At 32.2% G+C, this 23,594-nt stretch overlaps 1 protein-coding gene and 1 non-coding gene across 2 annotated transcripts; both read left to right on the plus strand.

The window, feature by feature from the left end:
* Nucleotides 1-4,998: 4,998 nt before the first annotated feature.
* Nucleotides 4,999-5,102, plus strand: LOC127746995 (small nucleolar RNA R71). Its single transcript, XR_008008800.1, has one exon. It is a non-coding gene; the product is annotated as a small nucleolar RNA R71 (small nucleolar RNA).
* A 5,967-nt stretch (nucleotides 5,103-11,069) lies between these two features.
* On the plus strand, nucleotides 11,070-14,117 carry LOC107485529 (11-oxo-beta-amyrin 30-oxidase). Its single transcript, XM_016106062.3, has 5 exons — nucleotides 11,070-11,339; nucleotides 11,425-11,648; nucleotides 11,763-12,004; nucleotides 12,080-12,452; nucleotides 13,498-14,117. The coding sequence occupies exons 1-5, from the start codon at nucleotides 11,075-11,077 to the stop codon at nucleotides 13,921-13,923; spliced, it is 1,530 nt and encodes a 509-aa protein (XP_015961548.1). The 5' UTR covers nucleotides 11,070-11,074; the 3' UTR covers nucleotides 13,924-14,117.
* The last annotated feature ends 9,477 nt before the right edge of the window (nucleotides 14,118-23,594 follow it).

Genomic DNA, 23,594 nt, shown 5'->3' on the forward strand with positions numbered 1-23,594 from the left:
TTAAATCACAAAATAGTAAAACAAACACAAACACAGACAAAACAGCAGCAATTCAGTTTCCAGCAGCACATTACTACGCAAAAAAATAACAAAACACAAAACATCAACACAACAATAGCACAGCAGAACATATGCTGAATTAACTAACATAACAATCTAAGCACAATTAAGTCCAAAGCATAGTTTTAATTGACTTAATTAAATACAAAAATGCTCAGCAATGAACAACAGAAAGCCAAAAAATATAGCACAACAATGAAAAAGACACAAACCAGGTACAACACAGCATAGCAGTAGTGAGCAGAGCCATTCAATAATCAATATATTTTGATAATTTAGAACTAAAAAACAAACACGAACAGCAGGCACTAGTAGTGAGCTATTTGATACAAGTATTCCTTTAGGCAATGAGTACAATAAAAAAACTTTAACAAAATTTAACAGCAGAAAAAAATAAAAGCATGTACAAACTAGTAACAATTTATCGGTATCAATTTATCATCAATCAGTAGGGGGATTGGCGTTGGGGAATGGAAGGGCCTTCGAGAACCACAAAACGGGAATGGAAGGGCCTTCGAGCACCACGAAATAGGAGGATTGAAGAACGACCACAACGAACCAGGCGGCGACAGTGTGACCAACGACGGTGTGATGGAGGCTAGGGTTGTATTTTAGGGAGAAATAATGAGAGTATGTATGAGACTGAGGAATGGGGCTTGAGACAGGGGCAAAGGCTTCAGGTCACTCAGGACGACACTGTGCGACGGCAAGGAGTGGTGGCGGTGGCTGCGATTTCCACGGCTAATTTCGACAGAAAGGGCTGCACGAATCTGCAAGATGGCTCCACGAACTTGCGACGGTGAGTGACTTCGACAGAGGTGTTGCAACGGTGGCAGTGGCTGGACGGAGGTTGCGCCGGAAGCTCGAGATAGAGACTGCATGCGTGGCCACTGAGTGCGAGAGGTGAGAGTGGAGGGCTACAGGGTGGAGGCTCAAGAGTGGTGTCTGAGTGCATTGAAGACCGAAGACTGAAAGCTAGGGTTCGTTTCTGAATCTGTGGGCAAAACACAACGTTTTTGGCAAAATTTAAAAAATTGGCCGAATTACGGTTCAGTTCGACTGACCGGTTCCTAACCAGTTTAGCAATTCAATTTTGGCTTTTGAATTTGACAGTTTTACCTTCTGTCCGAAATATATTTATTAACAGTTTTTTATTCAACCGACCGGTTCGAACCGATTTCTAAAACATTGGGTACAAGAGGTTAATGTTAAATGGTCATTTTATTGTGGGTCCTTTGAAAATCTAGTCACTTTAGTTAAAAGAAAAGAAGGTGATAGTTGACGTAGTCATGTCTTGGCAATAATTGTAAAAACTTGATCATCATGTGTTGCATGTGTTTAGATTCTTTTAGGATTCAGTTAGAAGAGAGATAATAAAAATTAAATAATAGAGATCGAAAAATAGACTAATTTAAGTTTTTATGTTAGTCCATTTTAAATAAAAGTTGTAGTTCGGTCCTGTTAAAGTGCTATATTTAACAAATTAATTTAAAGCTAATTGGATTGGGACGAGTTATATAAATATAAAAAAAAGATTTGTTGTTGAAGTTTAGTTTAACAGATTTATGAAATTTTAGATCTTTTTAATTTGTTTAAATAAAAAAACCTACTTTTATTGATTTATTTGTTAAAAAGAATTTTTGAAGTGTGCAAGGAAAAAGTCATAACAATAGGAGAGGAGAGGGGGAGAAAGTTAAAATTATAAAATCAAAAGTATCATATAACAATTATTGCAGAAATTATTTTTCATATGGAGATTGTATTGATGTTTTTGGCTGAATATTAGAGAATGGGGTGTTTTGTTGGTATGTGGACGTCACAGTCAACACGCAGAAGGCGTAGTACTGCTGTTTGTCAGAAACGTGTCAGCATCCCAATAACATGCGGGGGGTGTGGTGACACGGCGTGCATGCATCTCCCTGACAACACGCAGGGAGCATGTTGAAGCAGGCTTCCCAATGTGTTGCAGCAACACGGGGTGGGCGTGTTGGAAGCAGTCTACATGCAAGGGACAACTCCTCCACCCTGGTAAGCAGCAAACGTTACTTATGGCTCTATAAAAAGAGAGTCTCCCTCCCTCCCCAATATATGTATTAGAGTGTCTGAATGTGTTAGTGTTAGTGTATGTTAGAGAGAAGAAAGGGATTTCGAGGAAAGAAAGAAAAAGGATGGAAAAAAAGATAGAAAAAAATATTAGTTTGTATTTATTTTAAAAAATAATACGTAATTATTATACAGTTTTCGAGAAACCTATTATAAATTATTTGGATTATTCAATTTATGTAAGTTGGTAAATTATATTTTTTTATTATTTAAATTTTTTTGAATTTTGTTACTTAACATATTAAAATATAGTAGCATTATTGTTTTTTGTATTTTACGAATATTTTGAAATACAATTTTTATTTGTAAAATATAATTATATTATATTTTATTTTATATGATACAAATTTGAATATATAATTTTTTTTTGTATGTCAAACATGTATTTTCAAAATTTTAATTAATAAATATTTAAAAAATATATTGTTATTAAATATTGAAAAAATAAATATTTTTTATCTTAGGAAAAATATCAATCATTTATATTTATTTATTTAAAAAAAGAAGTATAAGTATAAATATTTGTTTATAATATTTAAAGAAAAAATGTTAATATATAATTTTTTTTATTATTTTTTGAGAAGAGCGTTATGAAAAGGTGTGAGAGAGAGGGAGAAGGTAGGTAGGGATCTTGTGGGGTCCACAGATCCTGATGTGTCAAGAATTTCTCATCCTTGCACCCTTTATGCGTGTAAAATGCCCTCTGTATGCAATCCTGGCGTTTAACGCCAGACTGATGCTTGTTTCTGGCGTTAAACGCCAGCTCTATGCTTGTTTCTGGCATTAAACATCACTTTGTTGCTTGTTTCTGGCGTTTAACACCAGCTTTCCTCAGGGTGCAATCCTGGCGTTTAAACGCCACTGCTGCTTGTTTCTGGCGTTAAACGCCACTTTGCTTCTTGTTTCTGGCGTTTAACGCCAGCTTCATGCTCTGTTCTGGCGTTAAATGCTAGCCAGATGCTCCTTACTGGCATTTAAACGCCAGTAAGCTCTTCCTCCAGGGTGTGCTATTTCTTCTGCTGTTTTTTATTCTGTTTTTTATTCTGTTTTTAATTTTTACAATTGTTTTGTGACTTCACATGATCATAAACCTAATAAAACATAAAAGAACAATAGAAATATAGATAAATAAAAATTGGGTTACCTCCCAATAAGCGCTTTTTTAATGTTAATAGCTTGACAGTGAGCTCTCATGGAGCTTCACAGATGTTCAAAGCATTGTTGGGACCTCCCAACACCAAACTTAGAGTTTGAATGTGGGGGTTCAACACCAAACTTAGAGTTTAGTTGTGGCCTCCCAACACCAAACCTAGAGTTTGATTGTGGGGGCTTTGTTTGACTCTGTATTGAGAGAAGCTTATCGTGCCTCTTTTCCATGGTTGCAGAGGGAGATCCTTGAGCTTTAAATACAAGGTAGTCCTCATTCAATTGAAGGACTAGCTCTCCTCTGTCAACATTAATCACATCTCCTGCTGTGGTTAGGAAGGGTCTTCCAAGGATGATGCATTCATCCTCATCTTTCCCAGTGTCAAGGATTATGAAATCAGTAGGGATGTAAAGGCCTTTAACCTTTACTAACACGTCCTCTACCAATCCATAAGCTTGTTTTATTGACTTGTCTGCCATCTCTAATGAGATTCTTGCAGCTTGTACCTCAAAGATCCCCAGTAGAGTGGCATAAGATTTATACCTGATCCCAGGTCACACAGAGCCTTCTCAAAGGTCATGGTGCCTATGGTACATGATATTAAGAATTTACTAGGATCTTGTTTCTTTTGAGGTAGAGTTTGTTGAACCCATGTATTTAGTTCACGAATGAGCAAGGGAGGTTCATCTTCCCAAGTCTCATTACCAAACAAATTGGCATTCAGCTTCATGATGGCTCCTAGATATTGAGTAACTTGCTCTTCAGTTACATCCTCATCCTCTTCAGAGGAAGAATAGTTCTCAGAGCTCATGAATGGTAGAAGGAAGTTTAATAGAATCTCTATGGTCTCTATATGGGCCTCAGATTCCTTTAGGTCCTCAATAGGAAACTCCTTTCTGTTTGGAGGACGTCTCATGAAGTCTTCCTCATTGGGATTCACGTCCTCCCCTTCCTCTTTGGATTCGGCCATTTTGATTATATCAATGGCCTTGCACTCTCTTTTTGGATTCTCTTCTGTATTGCTTGGGAGAGTACTAGGAGGAGTTTCAGGAGGACCTTGTTTTATTCATGAAACTTAAAGTGGCCTTAGATATATCAGAGACTATATTTGCTAAGCTAGAGGGGTTCTGCTCAGAATTCTCTGTCTGTTGCTGAGAAGATGATGGAAAAGGCTTGCTATTGCTAAACCTGTTTCTTCTACCATTATTAAAGCCTTGTTGGGGCTTTTGTTGATCATTCCATGAGAAATTTGGATGATTTCTCCATGAGGAATTATAGGTGTGCTCATAGGGTTCACCCATGTAATTCACCTCTGCCATTGCAGGATTCTCAGGATCATAAGCTTCTTCTTCAAAAGATGCCTCTTTAGTACTGTTGGATGCATTTTGCCATCCATTCAGACTCTGAGAAATCATGTTGACTTGCTGAGTCAATATTTTGTTCTGAGCCAATATGGCATTCAGAGCATTAATTTCAAGAACTCCCTTCCTCTGAGGCGTCCTATTACTCACAGGATTTCTCTCAGAGGTGTACATGAATTGGTTATTTGCAACCATGTCAATGAGTTCTTGAGCTTCTGCAGGCATTTTCTTTAGGTGAATGGATCCACCTGCAGAATGGTCCAGTGACATCTTAGAAAGCTCAGATAGACCATCATAGAATATATCTAAAATGTCCACTCTGAAAGCATGCCAGAAGGACACTTTTTGGTCAACTGCTTGTATCTTTCCCAAGTTTCATAGAGGGATTCACCATCTTTTTGCTTGAAGGTATGAACATCCACTCTAAGCTTGCTCAGCTTTTGAGGAGGAAAGAACTTGGCCAAGAAGGCCGTGACCAGCTTATCCCAAGAGTCCAGGCTATCTTTAGGTTGTGAGTCCAACCATGTTCTAGCTATGTCTCTCACAGCAAAATGGAAAAGCATAAGCCTGTAGACTTCAGGATCTACTCCATTAGTCTTAACAGTATCACAGATCTGTAAAAACTCAGTTAAAAATTGATAGGGATCTTCTGATGGAAGTCCATGAAGCTTGTAGTTCTGTTGCATTAGAAGCTTGCAATTCTGTTGCATTAGAGCAACTAGTTGAGGCTTCAGCTCAAAATTGTTTGCTCCAATGGCAGGGATTGAGATGCTTCTTCCATAAAAATTGGAAGTAAGTGTAGTATAATCACCAAGCATCCTCCTTGCGCCTCCACTATTGTTATTGGGTTCGGCCATGTCTCTTTCTTTTTCGAGATTCTCTGTAAGGTTTTCTCTGGATTGTTGTGCTTTAACTTCTCTTAGCTTCTTCTTCAGAGTCCTTTCAGGTTCAGGATCTGCTTCAACAAGAGTGTCCTTGTCCTTGCTCCTGCTCATATGAAAAAGAAGAGAATAGAAAAGGAAGAGGAATCCTCTACGTCACAGTATAGAGATTCCTTTATGTGAGTAGAAGAAGAAAAGAATAGAAGAAGGATGAGAAAAATTCGAACATAGAGGATAAGAGAGAGTTCGAATTTTTAGATGAAGAGAAGAGTGTTAGTAATTAAATAAATAAATAGAAGAAGATGAGAGAGAGAAATTCGAAATTTTTTTTTGAAAAATAGTTAGTGATTTTCGAAACTTGAGAGAAGAAGTACAATTAAAATTAAATTTTGAAACAATTAGTTAATTAAAAGAATTTTGAAAAAGAGTGAGAAATTTTCGAATATTAAAAAGAGAAAAGCGGTTAGGTGGTTTTGAAAAAGATAAGAAACAACAAAAAGTTAATTAGTTAGTTGAAAAAGATTTGAAAATCAATTTTGAAAAGATAAGAAGTTAGAAAAGATTTTGAAATCAATTTTGAAAAAGATATGATTGAAAAAGATTTTTTGAAAAAGTTTTGATTTTTAAAACTAAAATTGATTACTTGACTAACAAGAAACTAAAAGATATGATTTTAGAATTTAAAGATTGAACCTTTCTTAACAAGAAAGTAACAAACTTCAAATTTTTGAATAAATCACATCAATTGTTAGTAAAGTTTTTGGAAATCATGAAATAAAGATAAGAAAAAGATTTTGAAAATCAATTTAAAAAATTTTCAAAAATAAAAAAAGGAAAATGAAAAAGATTTGATTTTTGAAAAAGTTTTGAAAAGATAGGATTTTTAAAATTAAAATCTTGACCTGACTAACAAGAAACAACTTATTTTAAAATTTTTTTACTAAGTCAACCCAAAGATTTCGAAATTTATGAGAGAAATAATGAAAAGATATTTTTTTATTTTTTTGAATTTTTAATGATGAGAGAGAAAAACACAAAAATGACTCACAACATGAAAATTATGAATCAAAACACATGATGCATGCAAAAACATTATGAATGTCAAGATGAACACCAAGAACACTTTAAAGATCAAGATGAACATCGAGACTTATTTTTGAAAATTTTCAAGAAAAGAAAAACATGCAAGACACCAAACTTAGAAATTTTTAATGCTTAGACACTATAAATGCAAAAATGCATATGAAAAATAACAAAAGACACAAAACAAAAAAAATATGAAGATCAAACAAGAAGACTTACCAAGAACAACTTGAAGATCATGAAGAACACATGCATGAATTTTCGAAAAATGCAAAAGTTTTTAAAACATGCAATTGACACCAAACTTAAAAATTGACTCAAGACTCAAACAAGAAACACAAAAATATTTTTTTATTTTTTTGGTTTTATTAATTTTTTTTGGATTTTTTTCGAAAATTAATTTTGGAAAAACGAAAACAAATAAAAATTTTTGAAAGATTTTTGAAAACTTTTTGAAAAGAAAATTACCTAATTTGAGCAACAAGATGAACCGTCAGTTGTCCAAACTCGAACAATCCCCGGCAACAGCGCCAAAAACTTGGTGCACGATATTGTGATCATCAACAATGGCGCCAAAGACTTGGAGCTCTCAAACGTGAATCACACTTTGTCACAACTTCGCACAACTAACCAGCAAGTGCACTGTGTCGTCCAAGTAATACCTTACGTGAGTAAGGGTCGATCCCATGGAGATTGTTAGTATGAAGCAAGCTATGGTCATCTTGTAGATCTCAGTCAGGCAGATTCTAATGGTTATAATGGTTTTCGAAATTATAAAATAAATAGACCATAAAATAAAGATGGAGATACTTATGTAATTCATTGGTGGGAATTTCATATCAGTGTATGGAGATGCTGTGTTCCTCTTGAATCTCTGCTTTCCTACTGCTTTCATCCAATCATTCTTACTCCTTTCCATGGCAAGCTGATGTTGGGTTTCACTGTTGTCAATGGCTACCTCCCATTCTCTCAACGAAAATGGTCCAAATACTCTGTCACAGCACGACTAATCATCTGTCGGTTCTCGATCATGTCAGAATAGAATCCAGTTATTCTTTTGCGTCTGTCACTACGCCCAACACTCGCGAGTTTGAAGCTCGTCACAGTCATCCCATCTCAGATCCTACTCGGAATAACACAGACAAGGTTTAGACTTTCTGGATCTTAGGAATGGCTGCCAATAATTCTAGCTTATACAACGAAGACTCTGATTAAAGAATCCAAGAGATACACGCTCGATCTAAGGTAGAACGGAAGCGGTTGTCAGGCACGTGTTCATATGTGAGAATGATGATGAGTGTCACGGATCATCACATTCATCATGTTGAAGTGCAGCGAATATCTTAGAATAAGAATAAGTTGAATTGAATAGAAGAACAATAGTAATTGCATTAATACTCGAGGTACAGCAGAGCTCCACACCTTAATCTATGGTGTGTAGAAACTCCACCAATAAAAATACATAAGAACAAGGTCTAGGCATGGCCGAATGGCCAGCCTCGCCAAATGATATATGAATTTGAAAATAGGAAAAAAGATCAATGGTCAAAAAGAAACCTTAATACAATAGTAAAAAGTTCTATTTATACTAAACTAGTTACTAGGGCTTACAAAAATAAGTCTTAGTGCAGAAATTCACTTCCGGGGCCCACTTTGGTGTGTGCTTGGGCTGAGCTTAAGCTTTACACGTACAGAGGCTTCTCTTGGAGTTAAACGCCAAGTTGTAACGTGTTTTTGGCGTTTAAACTTTGGTTTGTGACGTGTTTCTGGCGTTTTACTCCAGAATGCAGCATGGAACTGGCGTTGAACACCAATTTGTGTCATCTAAACTCGAATAAAGTATGAACTATTTTATATTGATGGAAAGCTCTGGATGTCTACTTTCCAACGCAATTGAGAGCGCGTCATTTGGAGTTCTGTAACTCTAGAAAATCCATCTTGAATGTAAGGAGGTCAGAATCCAACAGCATCAGCAGTCCTTTGTCAGCCTCCTATCAGATTTTTGCTCAGGTCCCTCAATTTCAGCCAGAAAATACCTGAAATCACAGAAAAATACACAAACTCATAGTAAAGTCCAGAAATGTGAATTTTGCATAAAAACTAATAAAAATATCCCTAAAAGTAGCTAGATTCTACTAAAAACTACCTAAAATTAATACCAAAAGCGTATAAATTATCCATTCATCAGTAACCATGAATAAAATTAAGAATAAAAATAAAATTAAGAATAAAAAGAGAGAATAAAGTAGGATTTATTAACCGATTTATATCTATTAATAAAAGATACTAACATTACTACTAAAAAGTATAAATAACCCACACAATAATAAAGAGTAAAAAAATATTAAAAGGTAAGACTAATACATAAGAAGAATAAAAAGTGTTATGATGATAGAAAACTATAAAATGACAATTTTACTAAAATATACCCATGATACAATTAGAGATGATTTAATATGCCAAAAGTTTATTGTATTATTATTTGATTTTCTTTTTTATACAGTATAAATAAGTTGATAGATAGATAGATAAACAAAAATTTTCATAAAATAAATTTTTTCTCCAAATAAGATATGCAATATTAAAATTTAGACCATTGTTAGATTATATAGATGTTATTTTTTATAGTAGTATAAATGTAGTTTTAAGATAGATATTTTTTTTATGTTGTTATAATAGATGACATGACAAGTTTATATGAAACTTAAAATTTTATGTGTCATTCCTTTGCCATAACTAGAGTGAGACCTATGTAATGAATGGAGATGTAAATTAATTATATTATATAGTGTATCTAATAAGTGCTATATTATTTAGAGATTAATTATTAGATAATATATAAACTAATGTTAATTAAATTTGAATTGTTTTATATTACAAATATTTTGTAGAACATTTATTTGATAATTTATATATAATTTCATATAATTATTCAACTAAAATTTTAATATAAATTAAAATATAATTTATTATTTTAAAAATTTAAATTTATTTATTTTTAAAAAGACATAAACTTTTTATATTAGAATTGTACAAGATTACATCTTCATTTGTTGCTTCTATTTTTATATTTATTTTAGTTATCATACTTTGTCTTCTCATATATATGGTGTTTTTTGGGTTGTAAATAATTAATTTTTTTTAAATGAATGAAAATGAAAAATGTCAAAAATATAAATTAATTTTATAATTATGATATATTTAAATATATCTAGTAAGTAGATTTGTCAAATTTAAACTTACTTGGATTTAGAAAAATGAATGAAAATAAAAATCCCAAAAATGTAAAAATTGATACCAAATTCTTATACAATAAATTTAAGCCATGCTTTCTCTTTTAATAATGTCCCATCAGCAATTTTGATGATTTGACAAAATTTAAAAATCAATCTATTATCTTTTAGTAAAAAATTAAAAAAATTACAAGAAAAACATAAATTCTTTCAAGAAAATTAAATTTAGCATATTTTCTTACTAAATACATTTAAATATATCGTGATTATAAAATTAATGTATAATGTTATATCATATTTTTAGTATTTTTTATTCTCATTTATTTTTTTAAATGTAAGTTCAAATTTGACACATTTTTTTACTAGATATATTCAAATATATTATGATCATAAAATTAATTTATAATTTTATATTATATTTTTGGTGTTTCTCATTTTTATTCTTTTATTTTTAGTTTTTTCTTTAATTATTTACAAAGTAAAAAATACCATATAAAAAGATAAAATATGACAACTAAAACAAATATAAAAATAAAAGTAACACACCAACAAATAAAAATATAATTTTATATCACTCTAATATAAAAAATTTAAGTTATTTTTAAAAATAAATAAATACAAATTTTTAAACTAATAAATTGTATTTAATTTATACAAAAAATATATAAATTATAAAATAAATATTTTACGAAATATTTTTAATATAAATAATTTAAATTTAATATTAATTTATATATTATTTAATTAAGTTTTAAATAATATAATATTTATCAAATTATATTATATAGTATAATTAATTGCACATTGCGCGATGAATGCAGCAAGCATTAATAATCTTGCACCGCGGTTGCGTATAAGAAATAGAATCAATATTTTATAACAAACGTATTTTGAATTGATTAAAAAACCTCACTAAAATTAACTACTCCAACACCGCGTTTAATTAAAATAACAAAAATATTATCTGTACGTATTGTACATATTATAAATATAGTGAAAAATCAGATATCATATGAATTTAATAATTAAAATTTATTAAATAATTTAATTAATTTAACTAATTTTTCATCTAATATCTTTTAACTATTAATTTTACTTAAAGTAAGTTTTCAATCCAAGTAGTTGACTGAGAAATTAAAATAAAGGTTGGCTGGTTGTTTATTTGCACAATTGCACTCTCACCTTCCTTCTTGTTTGGAGAAGGTGATGCTTTCCTCTTCATTAACATGGTTTGTCGCGGCGGTTGGACTACTGGTGGCGGTGGGGCGATGGAAGCTGCTGAACTGGCTCTTGCTGAGGCCTAAGAAGCTCGAGACCCTTCTCAGGGAGCAAGGCTTCCATGGCAACCCCTACACGCTCTTCGCCAACAACAACTCCTCTTCTAATAACACGAAGCCAATGACTCTCTCTGATGACAAGGACATAGCTCCACGTGTCTATTCTCAAGCCGATCATGTTATCATGAAATTTGGTTCGCTCCCACTTATATAATTCTCAAGTCGTATAATTTTTTTGCTTCTGCTGTTGATAACATAAAAAACTCGTGTGATGGACAGGGAAGAATTCATTCTTTTGGGAAGGTCGGACACTCAAGGTGAATATCACAAACCCTGAGCATATTAAAGAAGTTCTTACCAATAACCGTTACTTCAAGAAAGAGAAGCCTAATCTGATGCGTCTTGCCACGTTACTGGGCTCTGGACTTCCAAACTATGAGGACCAACAATGGCACACACATCGAAAGATCATCAACCCTGCTTTCCATCTCGAAAAATTAAAAGTTGGCTTAATATGTTTTTTATTCAAATAAATTCTCTTATATATTTATTTATTTAAATATGTAAGTTAAGCATTGCTGACTGCGCTACTTTACTATTACTAAATATATATATAGGTTCTAACATCAACAATGGTCCAATGCTGCGATGATGTGATTACTAAATGGGAGGAGATGCTGTCTTCAGAGGGTAAATGCGACATTGATGTATGGCCTTCCATCCAAAATTTGGCTTGCGATGTTATTTCCAGAACAGCCTTTGGAAGCAGTTACCAAGAAGGAAAAAGAATTTTTGAACTCCTTACCAAGCAAGCTACACTTATAGTGAGATTAAAATATCTTCACATCCCAGGATGGTGGTAATAAGACATAACTAGTTCAAATCTATTCTATTTAGGTTCTCCTCATGTTGTTAATGATGATCTATCTTGTAGGTTGCTTCCTAATAGTGTTAACAGGAGTATGATTAAAATTGACAGAGAGATACAAGCATCAATCGAAGCTATCGTTAGCAAAAGAGAGAAAGCAATGAAGGATGGTGAGGAGGTTAACAAGAGTGACTTATTAGGGATACTTTTGGAATCAAACAGCAAAGAAATAAAAGAAGATGGAATAAGTAATCGAGAGATAGTGGAGGAATGCAACACATTTTACCTTGCAGGCCAAGAAACGACAGCTGATTTGATGGTATGGACAGTGATAATGCTAAGTAGGTATCCGGAATGGCAAGCGCGTGCGAGGGAGGAAGTATTCCAAGTCTTTGGCAACCGAAAGCCAGACAGTGATGGCCTGAATCGCCTTAAAACTGTAAGCATGTATATATAATAATTTGTTCTACTTAGTATAATTAATTGCAGAGTAATTACCAAATCCCTAATAATTTTAGAGGCTAACGTTTTTTTTTTGTCACATATAGCAGTCTTTCGTCCAAAAAAAATAAAATAAAATAATTATTATTATTATTAATTGTATAATATTATTATACCATAATTTTTTTGTATTTTTTAACAAAAATAATAATAAATTTATTCATTAAATTCTTATGTATATATTTCTAATATATATAGTCACTCAATAATAATAATAATAATAATAATAATAATAATAATAATAGAGATCAGATTATTTTACAAAAAATTTAAGGTTGAAACTATTTGATATTTTTATATTAAATATAATTCAAAGATGTCCTACTTTAAAAAAAATATGTTTGTATTAAAAGAAAATATTTTAATTTAGATTTCAAAGCATCATTGTTAACTTAGCTTTGTGCATGTGAACACGGGACATTAACATATTAATAAACTCTTTTCGTTAGAAACAAGTAAGGTGAATAATGATACTTTGAAATTTAAATTAAAATATTTTTTTAATATAAACATAATTTTTAAATTAGAACATCTTTTGATTATATTAAATATAAAAATATTAAATAATTAAAAATCTAATGAATAAATTTATTATTATTTTTGTCCAAAAAATACAAAAAATTATGGCACAGTATTATTGTGCAATTAATAATAAAAATTATTATTTTATTTTATTTTTTTGGATAGAAGACTGTTATATCTAATAAAAAAAAACGTTGGAGATTAATTTGTATATTAATTTTTTTGGATACTAAAATGTTCACTTTTAAAATCCTTAAACACTGATCTGGTAATTATTCTGTCAAAAAATAAACTAGGGATTAATTTGTCTGTCGGAATAAAACTTGAAAATTGATATGTATATTAATTTTTTTTAGGAACTAAAATGTTTGCTTCAAACACCCTTGAAAACTGATTTGGGTAATTAATCTTAATTGTATTAGCCCTTGAGATGTTGATTGATAAGATAATTTTAAACATAGGTGACAATGATCTTAAACGAGTTGTTAAGGCTATACCCGCCGGTCCTTTTTTTCAATCGAAGAGTCCAGAAAGATGTAAAGATGCAAAATCTATCACTACCTGCCGGAGTTAAAGTTACATTACCAATACTTTTGATCCACAAGGATCGTGAACTATGGGATGATGATGCAACAGAGTTCAAACCAGAAAGATTTTCAGAAGGAATTGCTAAAGCGACTAAGGGTCGGCTCTCATATTTTCCATTTGGATGGGGGCCTAGAATATGCATTGGCCAAAACTTCTCCTTAATGGAAGCAAAGATATTCTTGACATTGCTTTTACAACGCTTCACATTTGAGCTCTCCCCTGCATATGCACATGCTCCATTCGTTTTCCTTACTCTTAAATCAATGCATGGGGCCCAAATCATCTTACATAAATTGTAGTTTCAAGTGTGTACAAGCCTTTGGAATCTCTACTTTCATACCAAGTGGCGCCTCCAAATATAAGTAACGTGGAAAATAAGACCAATACTCGCTACATATTACTAATGTACACATAATACAGAAACTAGATATGTTTAGTGGTGGAAGAATATTTTCTTCAAATAAAAATTGATGAAACCCACATAAATTAATCATTCTCTCTCACTTTTTCTCTGTTTTCTGTACACTTTTACTATGTATTTATATAGAGACAGAAAAGAAATGCGTTGCATGTTGCATCTTTCTTTCTTTTATATGAAAAATAATTATTTATATCCATCAATTTTATAAATGCTGACAAAAATACTCATCAAACAAAAAAATTAACGTTGTATTATAAAAAGAGTTTCGTGTTTTAAAAATATTTAAATTCTAATTTTTTATTAACTTTTTAATAAAATCTTTAAATTATTTTCGTCCTTTATCTTCAAGCTCAAGTACATCACAAAAAAAATGCCTTACTTCCGCCTACACCACAGACGACGAGGGATGCCGTTGCTCCCTTCAAATCGAGTCTCTCTATCTGATGAACTTTCACTAGAAATAGAAATTCAAATACGCACTACCAGAAACACGGTAGTTTACCACGGAAAAATACTCACGAACAAGAAACAGTGACAAATCTCCATGATCGTCGTAATCACTTGCAACGTTTTGCTTTTCCGTGATTAAATTGTGCAAAAGTTTCCCACGTTCTCTCAATTGCCACAAAACCAATGCTCACCATGGCGAAATCAAACAATGTTTACTTTCAAATTACGCGCTTCTAGTGTTTCTTTCCATCCCTTTCAAAAATTTTATATGCAGTTCCTCCTTTTTTCAAATTTAAACTTTAATAATAAATTTTAATTTTTAAGGGTGCAAACTTATCTAGTTTGTCGATAATTTTTTCTCTCTCATTCCCAGCCATTTTCAATTGATAAGATATGCATTAGTTGGAATAATATAAAAAGAGTACATACTTATAACTCTAATTAATTGAGAATGAATGATAAAAGTATAAAATTCATGATAAAAAAAAGTATATTTTTTGTCCCTAATTCACAATATGTATTAATTTTTTAAATTATATTTTTCTATTTTTTTATTTTTTAATTAACTTAATAAAAAAATATCCGACATAAGTTAACGTAGGTTTATTTTTGAAATAGTTACAAAATTTTAATTTTTTTTCTCCGGCAATTTTTTTTATTTTTTTAAATTCGAGTCAAAATTCATAATCCTAATTAGTATATACTGTCTTTGAAATATGATATATAATTATAATTTTATATTTTTTATTATAGTTAACTATTAATTTAAATTAAAAATTTTAATTAAGTGACTGAAATAAATTCAAATGAACGTTTACAATAACACAAGTGAAATTTTGGGCGGAAAAAAAATAACTTTCACTTAGCACTAAAGTAAAGCCCACTCACTAAAAAATCGGAAGAACTCTTTCACATGTTCAGACTATTGTTCAGTTTTTCCGTATCTTTAGTAAATTTAGCATTGAGTAACCGAAAATGCATTAATTTTTTTGTGTGACCGGAAGATGCATTAGTTGAAATAGCATAAAAAGAGTACATATTTATTGCTTTAATTAATTGAGAATAAATGTTAAAAATATATATAAAATTCATGATAAAAAAGAGTACTCTTTTTTTTTGTCTCTAATTCACAATATGCATTAGTTTTCCTAAATTTTATTTTTTATTTTTTTCATTATCTTTTTATCAATTTAGTAAAAAAAATATCCAACATAAATTAACGTAAGTTTATTTTTGAAACAATAAGTAGTATGTACCGTTTTTGAAATATGGTATATATTATAATTTATATTTTTTTATAGTTAACTATTAATTTAAATTAAAAATCTCAATTGCTGAAATAAATTCAAATGAACTTTTACAATAATACAAGTGAAATTTTGGGCAGAAAACTTAAAAGTAATTTTCACTCAGCATCAAAGTAAAGCCCACTCACTAGAAAATCGGAAGAACTCCCTCACAGGTTCATACTATTGTTCAGTTTCTCTGTATCTTTAGTAAATTCAGCGTTGAGTCACCAAAGAAGTTTCCAAAAGAGCGGAAATCAAGATTTTGCAAGCAATTCTGAATTACAAAGAAGAATGGAAGGAACCCTAAGCAGCCCCTTTTTATGTTTATCTAATATTCTCTCGAATCTTTATTTTTTTTATTTAAAAGACTATTTTTTTTGACTATTCACTAACTTTTCTCCAATATTCCTGTATAGGAACTAGATCTAGATCTGCGTGTATCAATGCTGCAACTTTGATTCTTGTCCATGCTGGGATCTCCATACAAGTTTGTGTTTTCTTTTAAATTGTTCAAACTCCCGAGTACATAGTATCTAATTATCTATTTCTTTGTATTATCAATAGCATTTTTGTTTTAGTGTTTGTTTCAATATTTAAGCTGCTAATGGATAAATACGTTAATAATGGTAACTTAAAGTAATAGATGCATGTTGCCGGGAAAGGTACACTTCCCTAGGAGGTCCGCATGAAAGTTTTATTCGATAGTTACCTGGTAAGCTCAACTTTCTACTTTAAAATATTGACCTTGGTAATTTCTAACACATTTTTATTTTTACTTTAAGTTCTTTGTCTCTAAATGGTTTTGATTGCAATTCAATATCTGGTTAATAGTATTCTTTTGTCTCGTTAAATAATACTATAGTTAGGTTTTAATATGAGAAAATATCATTAATATCACTCTCTATTTTACCTTTATTCTTGACAGCTCTCTATTTTACCTTTATTTTTGACAGGCTTGCTTATTTACTTACATGAAGCAATTGAATTGAAAGTTGTTCACCAGGATATTCTAGTAATATATATATTGATTGATGACGAGTTTAATAAGATGTTTTATGTTGTGAAAATGAAAACTCAGCATTATTGGGTATGCATTCCTACTTTTTTATTTAAGTACATTAAAATATTATTTTAAATAATGTCTTGGAACATTTTTTTCATGAATTAAGAGATAACACAATCTTATTTGAATGTTTTTGCAGGTATTCCAATGAAGATGTTAGAGATCTAATAATGATACATTCCGATACTTGATTTTGTAATAGTTTAAACTCATTTAGTTCAGAATATTTGCTTTTTAACATTGTTACTTAAATTTCATATTTTTATTACTAAAAATACTACTTATATGGATATGGCTAATCTTTTTAATTTTGTATGATATAATTTTGTTCTAAGTATTATTATTATTATTATTATTATTATTATTATTATTATTATTATTATTATTATTATTATATTTTTTTTAATTTATCTTTTATGATTAGCCACGGAAAAACCGTGGCTAAATAACCCAACAATGTTTAGCCATAGAAAAAATGTGGCAAAAAAGCCCAGCTTACCAATATTAGCCACGGAAAAATTGTGGCTAAGCTATATTTGTTGGTTACAATGTTGTCATTTAGCCACGGTTTAGAGTGTGGCCAATAACATAAAAACCGTGGCTAGTCAGATGTCTCCACGGATCATAAAACTGTGGCTAACCGGCCGAAAACCGTGGCTAACTGAAAAGGCGTCGCCCTTGTTAGCCACAGAAATGTATTCGTTGCTAAAGCTTAATTGCCACGGAATTTCTTGATTTTAGCCACGATTTTTTCCGTGGCTAATCACCGCATTTCTGGTAGTGACGTAGGTCGAAGCTATTGATTAACGAAATTTTCTAAAAATCAGAATCCAAATAAGAACTGTCAAGAAAAGGGTGGAGAAAGACAACACCATAGAGTTCAAGTAATTCAAGTAATCAACAACAATGAAAAATATAAATATACACAAAAATTCAAATCAACAATGGCAAAAAATTAATTCTAAAACTAAAAAATTTTAAAAGAAAAAAATTAAACAAAAAATTCAAACTCAACATTCAAACTAAATTCAGAATCACATAAACAACAATCCAAACTTAGAATGTAATAAACAAATTCCACTTCTATAATTTACATAACAAAATTATAAGTGATAAAAGTTTATTACAATGTTACATAAAAATTTCTAATTATTTAATCTTACTACAGTGGCATACATATCTGCATAATTAATAGAAACACTTCATTTCTAAAAAAATCATAATTAATAGAAACACTTCATTTCTAAAAAAATAAAAACACTGAATTAAAAGATGAAATATTTGTCATAAAAATCTTACACTTTTACACACAAGATCATTTTTGTGTTCTTTAATTTTGTTTATACGGATGGATATGTTTATAATAAATTGTCAATTGTTAATTGTTATTTAGAAAGTTAACATCGTTTAATACTTTCAAGTTTCAAATCGGCATTGTGAGGCAGAGACTTAGTTTTATCAAAGACTAATAAACATATGAGAAATAATTTCGCTAGATAGACGATGAAGAATTTAAATAATGTGAACAATGAGTTACAGTTTTAGTCCAATGAAATTTAAAAAATAAAAATATTCTATTTAAATTATCCAACTAAAAAACTCCATTCAGTAATTCAAAAATTTTAACTATTCATTATATTCTAATTTACCAAAACACCAGCTTCTCTCCGAAATCCTTTGCCGTCGCTGCCTCACCAACCAGTCCCTTCGCCAACATCACTCTCTCTTTCTCACCGGACATCATCATTGCCTCCTGGGTTCTTTACGCCATGGCTTGGTCGTTAACCAGCTTCATCGTTGTCGTCGGGATCCTCCTCACCACCGCTGGTTCATCAACTAACAAAGACCCTCATCGGCACTTAAGGATAACCATCCACATAAGGACAAAAATAATCATCCCCAGAACTAGTAAATTGAACGTCCAACATATTTTAATTGTATTTAACTAAATCCATTCCAATCAAATAACCATCACATAAGAATTAAAATAACCATCTGCATACCTATTAAAATTATCATCCGACACATAAAGAGGACTGTACAGTGTGGGTGGAGGCGGAAGAGTTGTGATCCATCTCTGTCGTTTCACCATTCCCATTAGCCTCTCCTCTGTCAAAATCATCATCACCACCGAATGGAGCGAACCAAAAGATGCAGAGCATGACAGATCAGAGATGGGAGCGACGGAGATCGAACGGAGAGCATGGCGGAGCGCAACCAGAAAGGCTGATCTGCACTCTGGCACACTTACGAATGGCAGAGTTGGGCTGCTTAGCTTAAATACCACTACACATAGAAAACCAATTAGTTCCCCTCCCCAATATGAAAAGTTTAACTTTAAAGTAATCTTACATCTTCTCAAGGATAATTCCCTTGGCATGGGATGAACCAGCAAAGGATTTCTTCCATTCATCGCCGAGATGGGATTTCTTGTAGGACTTATCTGTCCACCTTTGCCTCCTGCGGTGGGACTTCAACTTGCGGGCAGTTTCCATTCCCCGTGTCTCCCTAGTAAATAATTATTAGAGTAAATACCCTTTCTACCCTTGTCCTTTTTAAAATTTGACTACACGCCCCCTAACCTTTATAAAATATTAGATCGGCCCCTATCCATATACTCCGTGATACCAATAAGCCCTTCTGTTGGTTTCTCCATTCACAGTCGTCGAAAAATGTTGAGTTGTAACGTGCAGCCCGTGACGTGGCCTTGGCACATCATACATGAAATGGTATGTGTTCAGTTGGACCATTAAGCTCCTGTACAGTTAGCAAAGCGATGTCGTTTTGTTTGGAAGCCCTTTTGCGTGTTATTGTGCAATCTCATTCTCCCTCTTTTCTGAACCCTAACACTAGGGGCTAAAGTATGAGCGATCCAGAGCAATCTTCAACCTCTCACACACGCCGTGTCTGAAAGAAGACTATGATGGGTTCGAGTAGCCAAGTTCCAATACCCTAAATGCAAGTGTGGAACGTATGCAATCATGCAAGAATCTGGGACAGCGAAGAACGCAGACAGAATCTTCCTCGTTTGTTCCCACTATCGCGTAAGTGTGCCTCCATCTTCCATTTATGTAATCAACTTCTTCTGTGGTTTAACAAATTATATTCACTATAATGGCAATTGCAGGCGGAGCAACGTCACTGCAACTATTTTGTTTGGCTGGACGAACTGATTTCTAAACATTTTGGGCATGAAGATGACAATGATATTGAAGGAAGAATGATGATGCTGGAGAATAGATTGGAGCAACTGGAATATATGATTGAGCATGAATATGAAGGAAAGTAAAAAAAAAATATAGTAATCACTATGGTGTATTTGTTATGGTGGCAATGTTAATTCTGTTAACAGCAATTATGTTTGTAGTGTTTTAGGGTATAGTGTGTTGTTGTAAGTGCTGCATGGATAACGTTAAGAGATGGGTTAATTTGCTCTGTAATTGCAGGTTCTATATGAATTGACTTTGAATTTTTTGTGTAAGAATGTTAAGTCTGAAACCATGATAAGTCTGCACAATATTGTATAAGCTAAAAGCATAATATTTATACTCATACTGCTAAGCACAAAGGCTATTACATATTCAGCCAAAAATATCAGCGCATGTATGAATTCACAAAACAAAAAACATGTTCCAATAGTCTTAAGTCTATTACATATTATAACTTGACAACCAAAAAACTTGACACCAAAATATTCATAACTATGACTACGACGATGTCATTTCTGAAGTCTTGGTGGCCTAAACCCATATGTTTGCTTGAATCTGTGGGGTGCATTTAGGCCTGATGTGGGAATAAACGTGAAGGGAGTTGTGGCAGTCCCTTAGCAAGTTGCTCCTTCAGTTGAAAGTTGATGCTGAGTTGGTGGTTGTGTGGTTGGAGTTGTTGCCTGCTATAGAAGGGGTTGAAGTATTGGGGCTATGACTTGCTGCATAGGTTGCTGAGCTATTGGGGTTGTGGCCTGTTGTTGAGGGTGGTGAAGTGTAGGTGCTGGTAGCCTAGTTATTGCTTGCTTGGGTCTGAAATTTGGCCCGTGGTTGAGTGTAGTTGGGGTAATAGGGGTTAAGTGTTCAGTGTTGAAGTTCACACCCTAAACCACATGAAAACAACAAAATTTAGGGTCTATGCTCTTGGGCTAAATTATGTTATAGTTTCTGAACATGAATCTGTAAAATAAAATTACCTCAGCTGGTGGTGGGGTAGACTGTGAAGATTGGATCTCAACTCTTGCTTCTTCTTGGACTGAAGTAGGGGTGGATCTCTTTGGAACCTTTTTCTTTTGTCTTTTTGCTTTAGCCTGTGAAAGACACAAGAGAAGCAAAGTTGTTCAACCATAACAGAAAAAAAACCTAAGTAACTATAGGCCCAGTTGGGTCAACCTCACCTGGCCCATTACCTTGTTCTCCACTAGGCCCACTGTTTGGCACATTGTCTCCTTCTTGTTGGGGTAGAACATGTTTTCTTTTTCTTCCAACATACCTTTTTGTCTTCTTCTTCTTAGTCCTAGATGACATGTCCTTATCATCACCTCTACCAGGTGGCACATTTTTCTTCTACTTAGATGTTTGTTGTCTAACACAACTCTTCTTCTTAGTACACTTTTATCTAGCATCCATTGCCTCTTTCATCCTCACACTAGGCTACTTCTTCCTCACACTCTTCCTCTTTACATTAACTTCCTTATCACTACTACTTCTATCAGATTCGAATCCAGGTGTGGGGGGGTTTGTAAGATTTGTCTTCAGTAGTCTCATATCCATCATCAGAAGAAGAAGAATCAACCTCAACAACATCTGGCCGATATACTGGTTGACTAACATCTTGCTCAAAATAAATAACCTGCAAATCCGACTCCATATTCTCCACCTTTTTATCACACATTTCATTGATCTCTTTATCTCCTTTGAGAACATGTAACCCAAACTCTAAATCATGAGCACTGCCATCATACCAATGCATCTGTTTGTAGCTTGTATATCCTAAATCCTTATATTTTCTCCAAATTCTTGAAATTAACATAATCTATGTCTAATGGAGGAAATGTCTCAACACTTCCATCGTGGTAGTATAATACACCATCTTCATCCCATTCAAACCAACCCCCATGGTGAAAAACAGGAACTATTTCATACGACATCTATTAGAACAACAATGTGCAACAATTAGAACTTAATTAACTACTTCCATAGATTTCAATCGTTAACACAATAATTTTTAGAACATGCATGGGATGATCACTAAGCGAAATCATCATTAACAAAAACCACATTTAGCAAAAAAAAATTTGGAGCAACACCAACTAACGAAGCTGCAAGATTAGATAGCGACACTAACTTTAGTAGCTGTCAATTTCTCTGTCTACAACACCGTCACCACCTCTTCGTTGGAAGTCTCTGTCAGCTTGCCTTGGAGGAAAACATTTCGTTTTCTTAGATTTTCTTCGTAATTTTGAGTAGAAAACGAAGGTGATGTATGGTTGCTGAAGTGTGCACAAGGGGGAGAATGAGATTTCACCCTAAACACGCAAAAAGGGCTTCCAAGCAAAACGACGTTGCTTTCCTGACTATACAGGGGCTTATTAATGGTCCAACTGAACACGTACCATTCAACGTATGATGTGTCAAGGCTATGTCACGGGGTGCACGTTACACCTCAATATTTTTCGACGACTATGAACAGAGAAACCAACGGAAGGGCTTATTGGTATCACGGAATATATGGATAGGGGCCGATCTGATATTTTATAAAAGTTAGGGGACATGTAGTCAAATTTTAAAAAAGACAGGGGACGAAAAGGGTATTTATTCTAATTATTATGGTAGTAGTGGCAACTAGTGGTGACAGAGGTGGTTTTGATGGTGGCAGCCAGAGTTGTTTTGCAGGCGGTGACTAAAGTTGGGGGAGTTCATACAGTATAGGTGAAGTAAGAGAAAAAAGATTCAGATAAAATGAGAATATGATATGAGACGTTACCTAATTCTAATAATTTAAATTTAAAAATTGAATTGAGAATTTAATTTTAATATTTAACTTAATTTTTTTAAATTATTATTCACATTGTTTAATATTTAATTATTTACATTGTTTATGTATACTTTCTTTTCTTTTAAAAATATTATATAATTTCATACTTTTATTTCTTTAGCTTTATGTGACTAATTTTTTTTAGAAATAGAAAAAGATTGCGTATAATTCATTATAATGGTTAGTTTGTGTGTTTTTCATATCAATTTTAATTTTTTTATTTTAAATAGCAAATCAAATCCTTAAATTTAAAGAATAATAAAATTTGTAGAAAAATCTGAGAACTAGATTTTATAGTGTACAAATTAAAAGATTCGATTTACATATTTAAAATTTTTTTAATACTAAAATACAAATTTGAGAGTTAATTTTATATATTTAAAAAAATAAAATAAAAAACCCTAAAATCTTGTATATTTAAAAAAAATAAAATAAAAAAACAATGACCCTCAGATTTGCATGTTTAAAAAAAAAGTAGAAACTCACGTGCAGTCAACTTCACGTGAAGTTGATAACTGAGAGCTATTAGATGATTTGACTGATTTAACTAAATTTTCATCTAACGACTCTCGACTATGAACTTCAAGTGAAGTCGACTACACTTGAGTTCTCACCTTAAAAAAATGTTAAAGTTACAAATATGTAAGAGTGCTCTTTACGCAGAAAATACATCTAAATTTTTATATTGTTCGAAAACATCATTAAAAACTCAACACCAAAATA

Source organism: Arachis duranensis, chromosome 4, assembly GCF_000817695.3.
Source record: "Arachis duranensis cultivar V14167 chromosome 4, aradu.V14167.gnm2.J7QH, whole genome shotgun sequence".
NCBI lineage: Eukaryota > Viridiplantae > Streptophyta > Magnoliopsida > Fabales > Fabaceae > Arachis > Arachis duranensis.

Bases quoted from the DNA above. Each gene is read 5' to 3' on its own strand.
- LOC107485529 (XM_016106062.3), top strand. From the start codon at position 11,075: ATGCTTTCCTCTTCATTAACATGGTTTGTCGCGGCGGTTGGACTACTG. The intron at 11,340-11,424 runs GTTCGCTCCCAC...TGTGATGGACAG, and splicing joins TCATGTTATCATGAAATTTG to GGAAGAATTCATTCTTTTGG. The intron at 11,649-11,762 runs GTTGGCTTAATA...ATATATATATAG, and splicing joins TCCATCTCGAAAAATTAAAA to GTTCTAACATCAACAATGGT.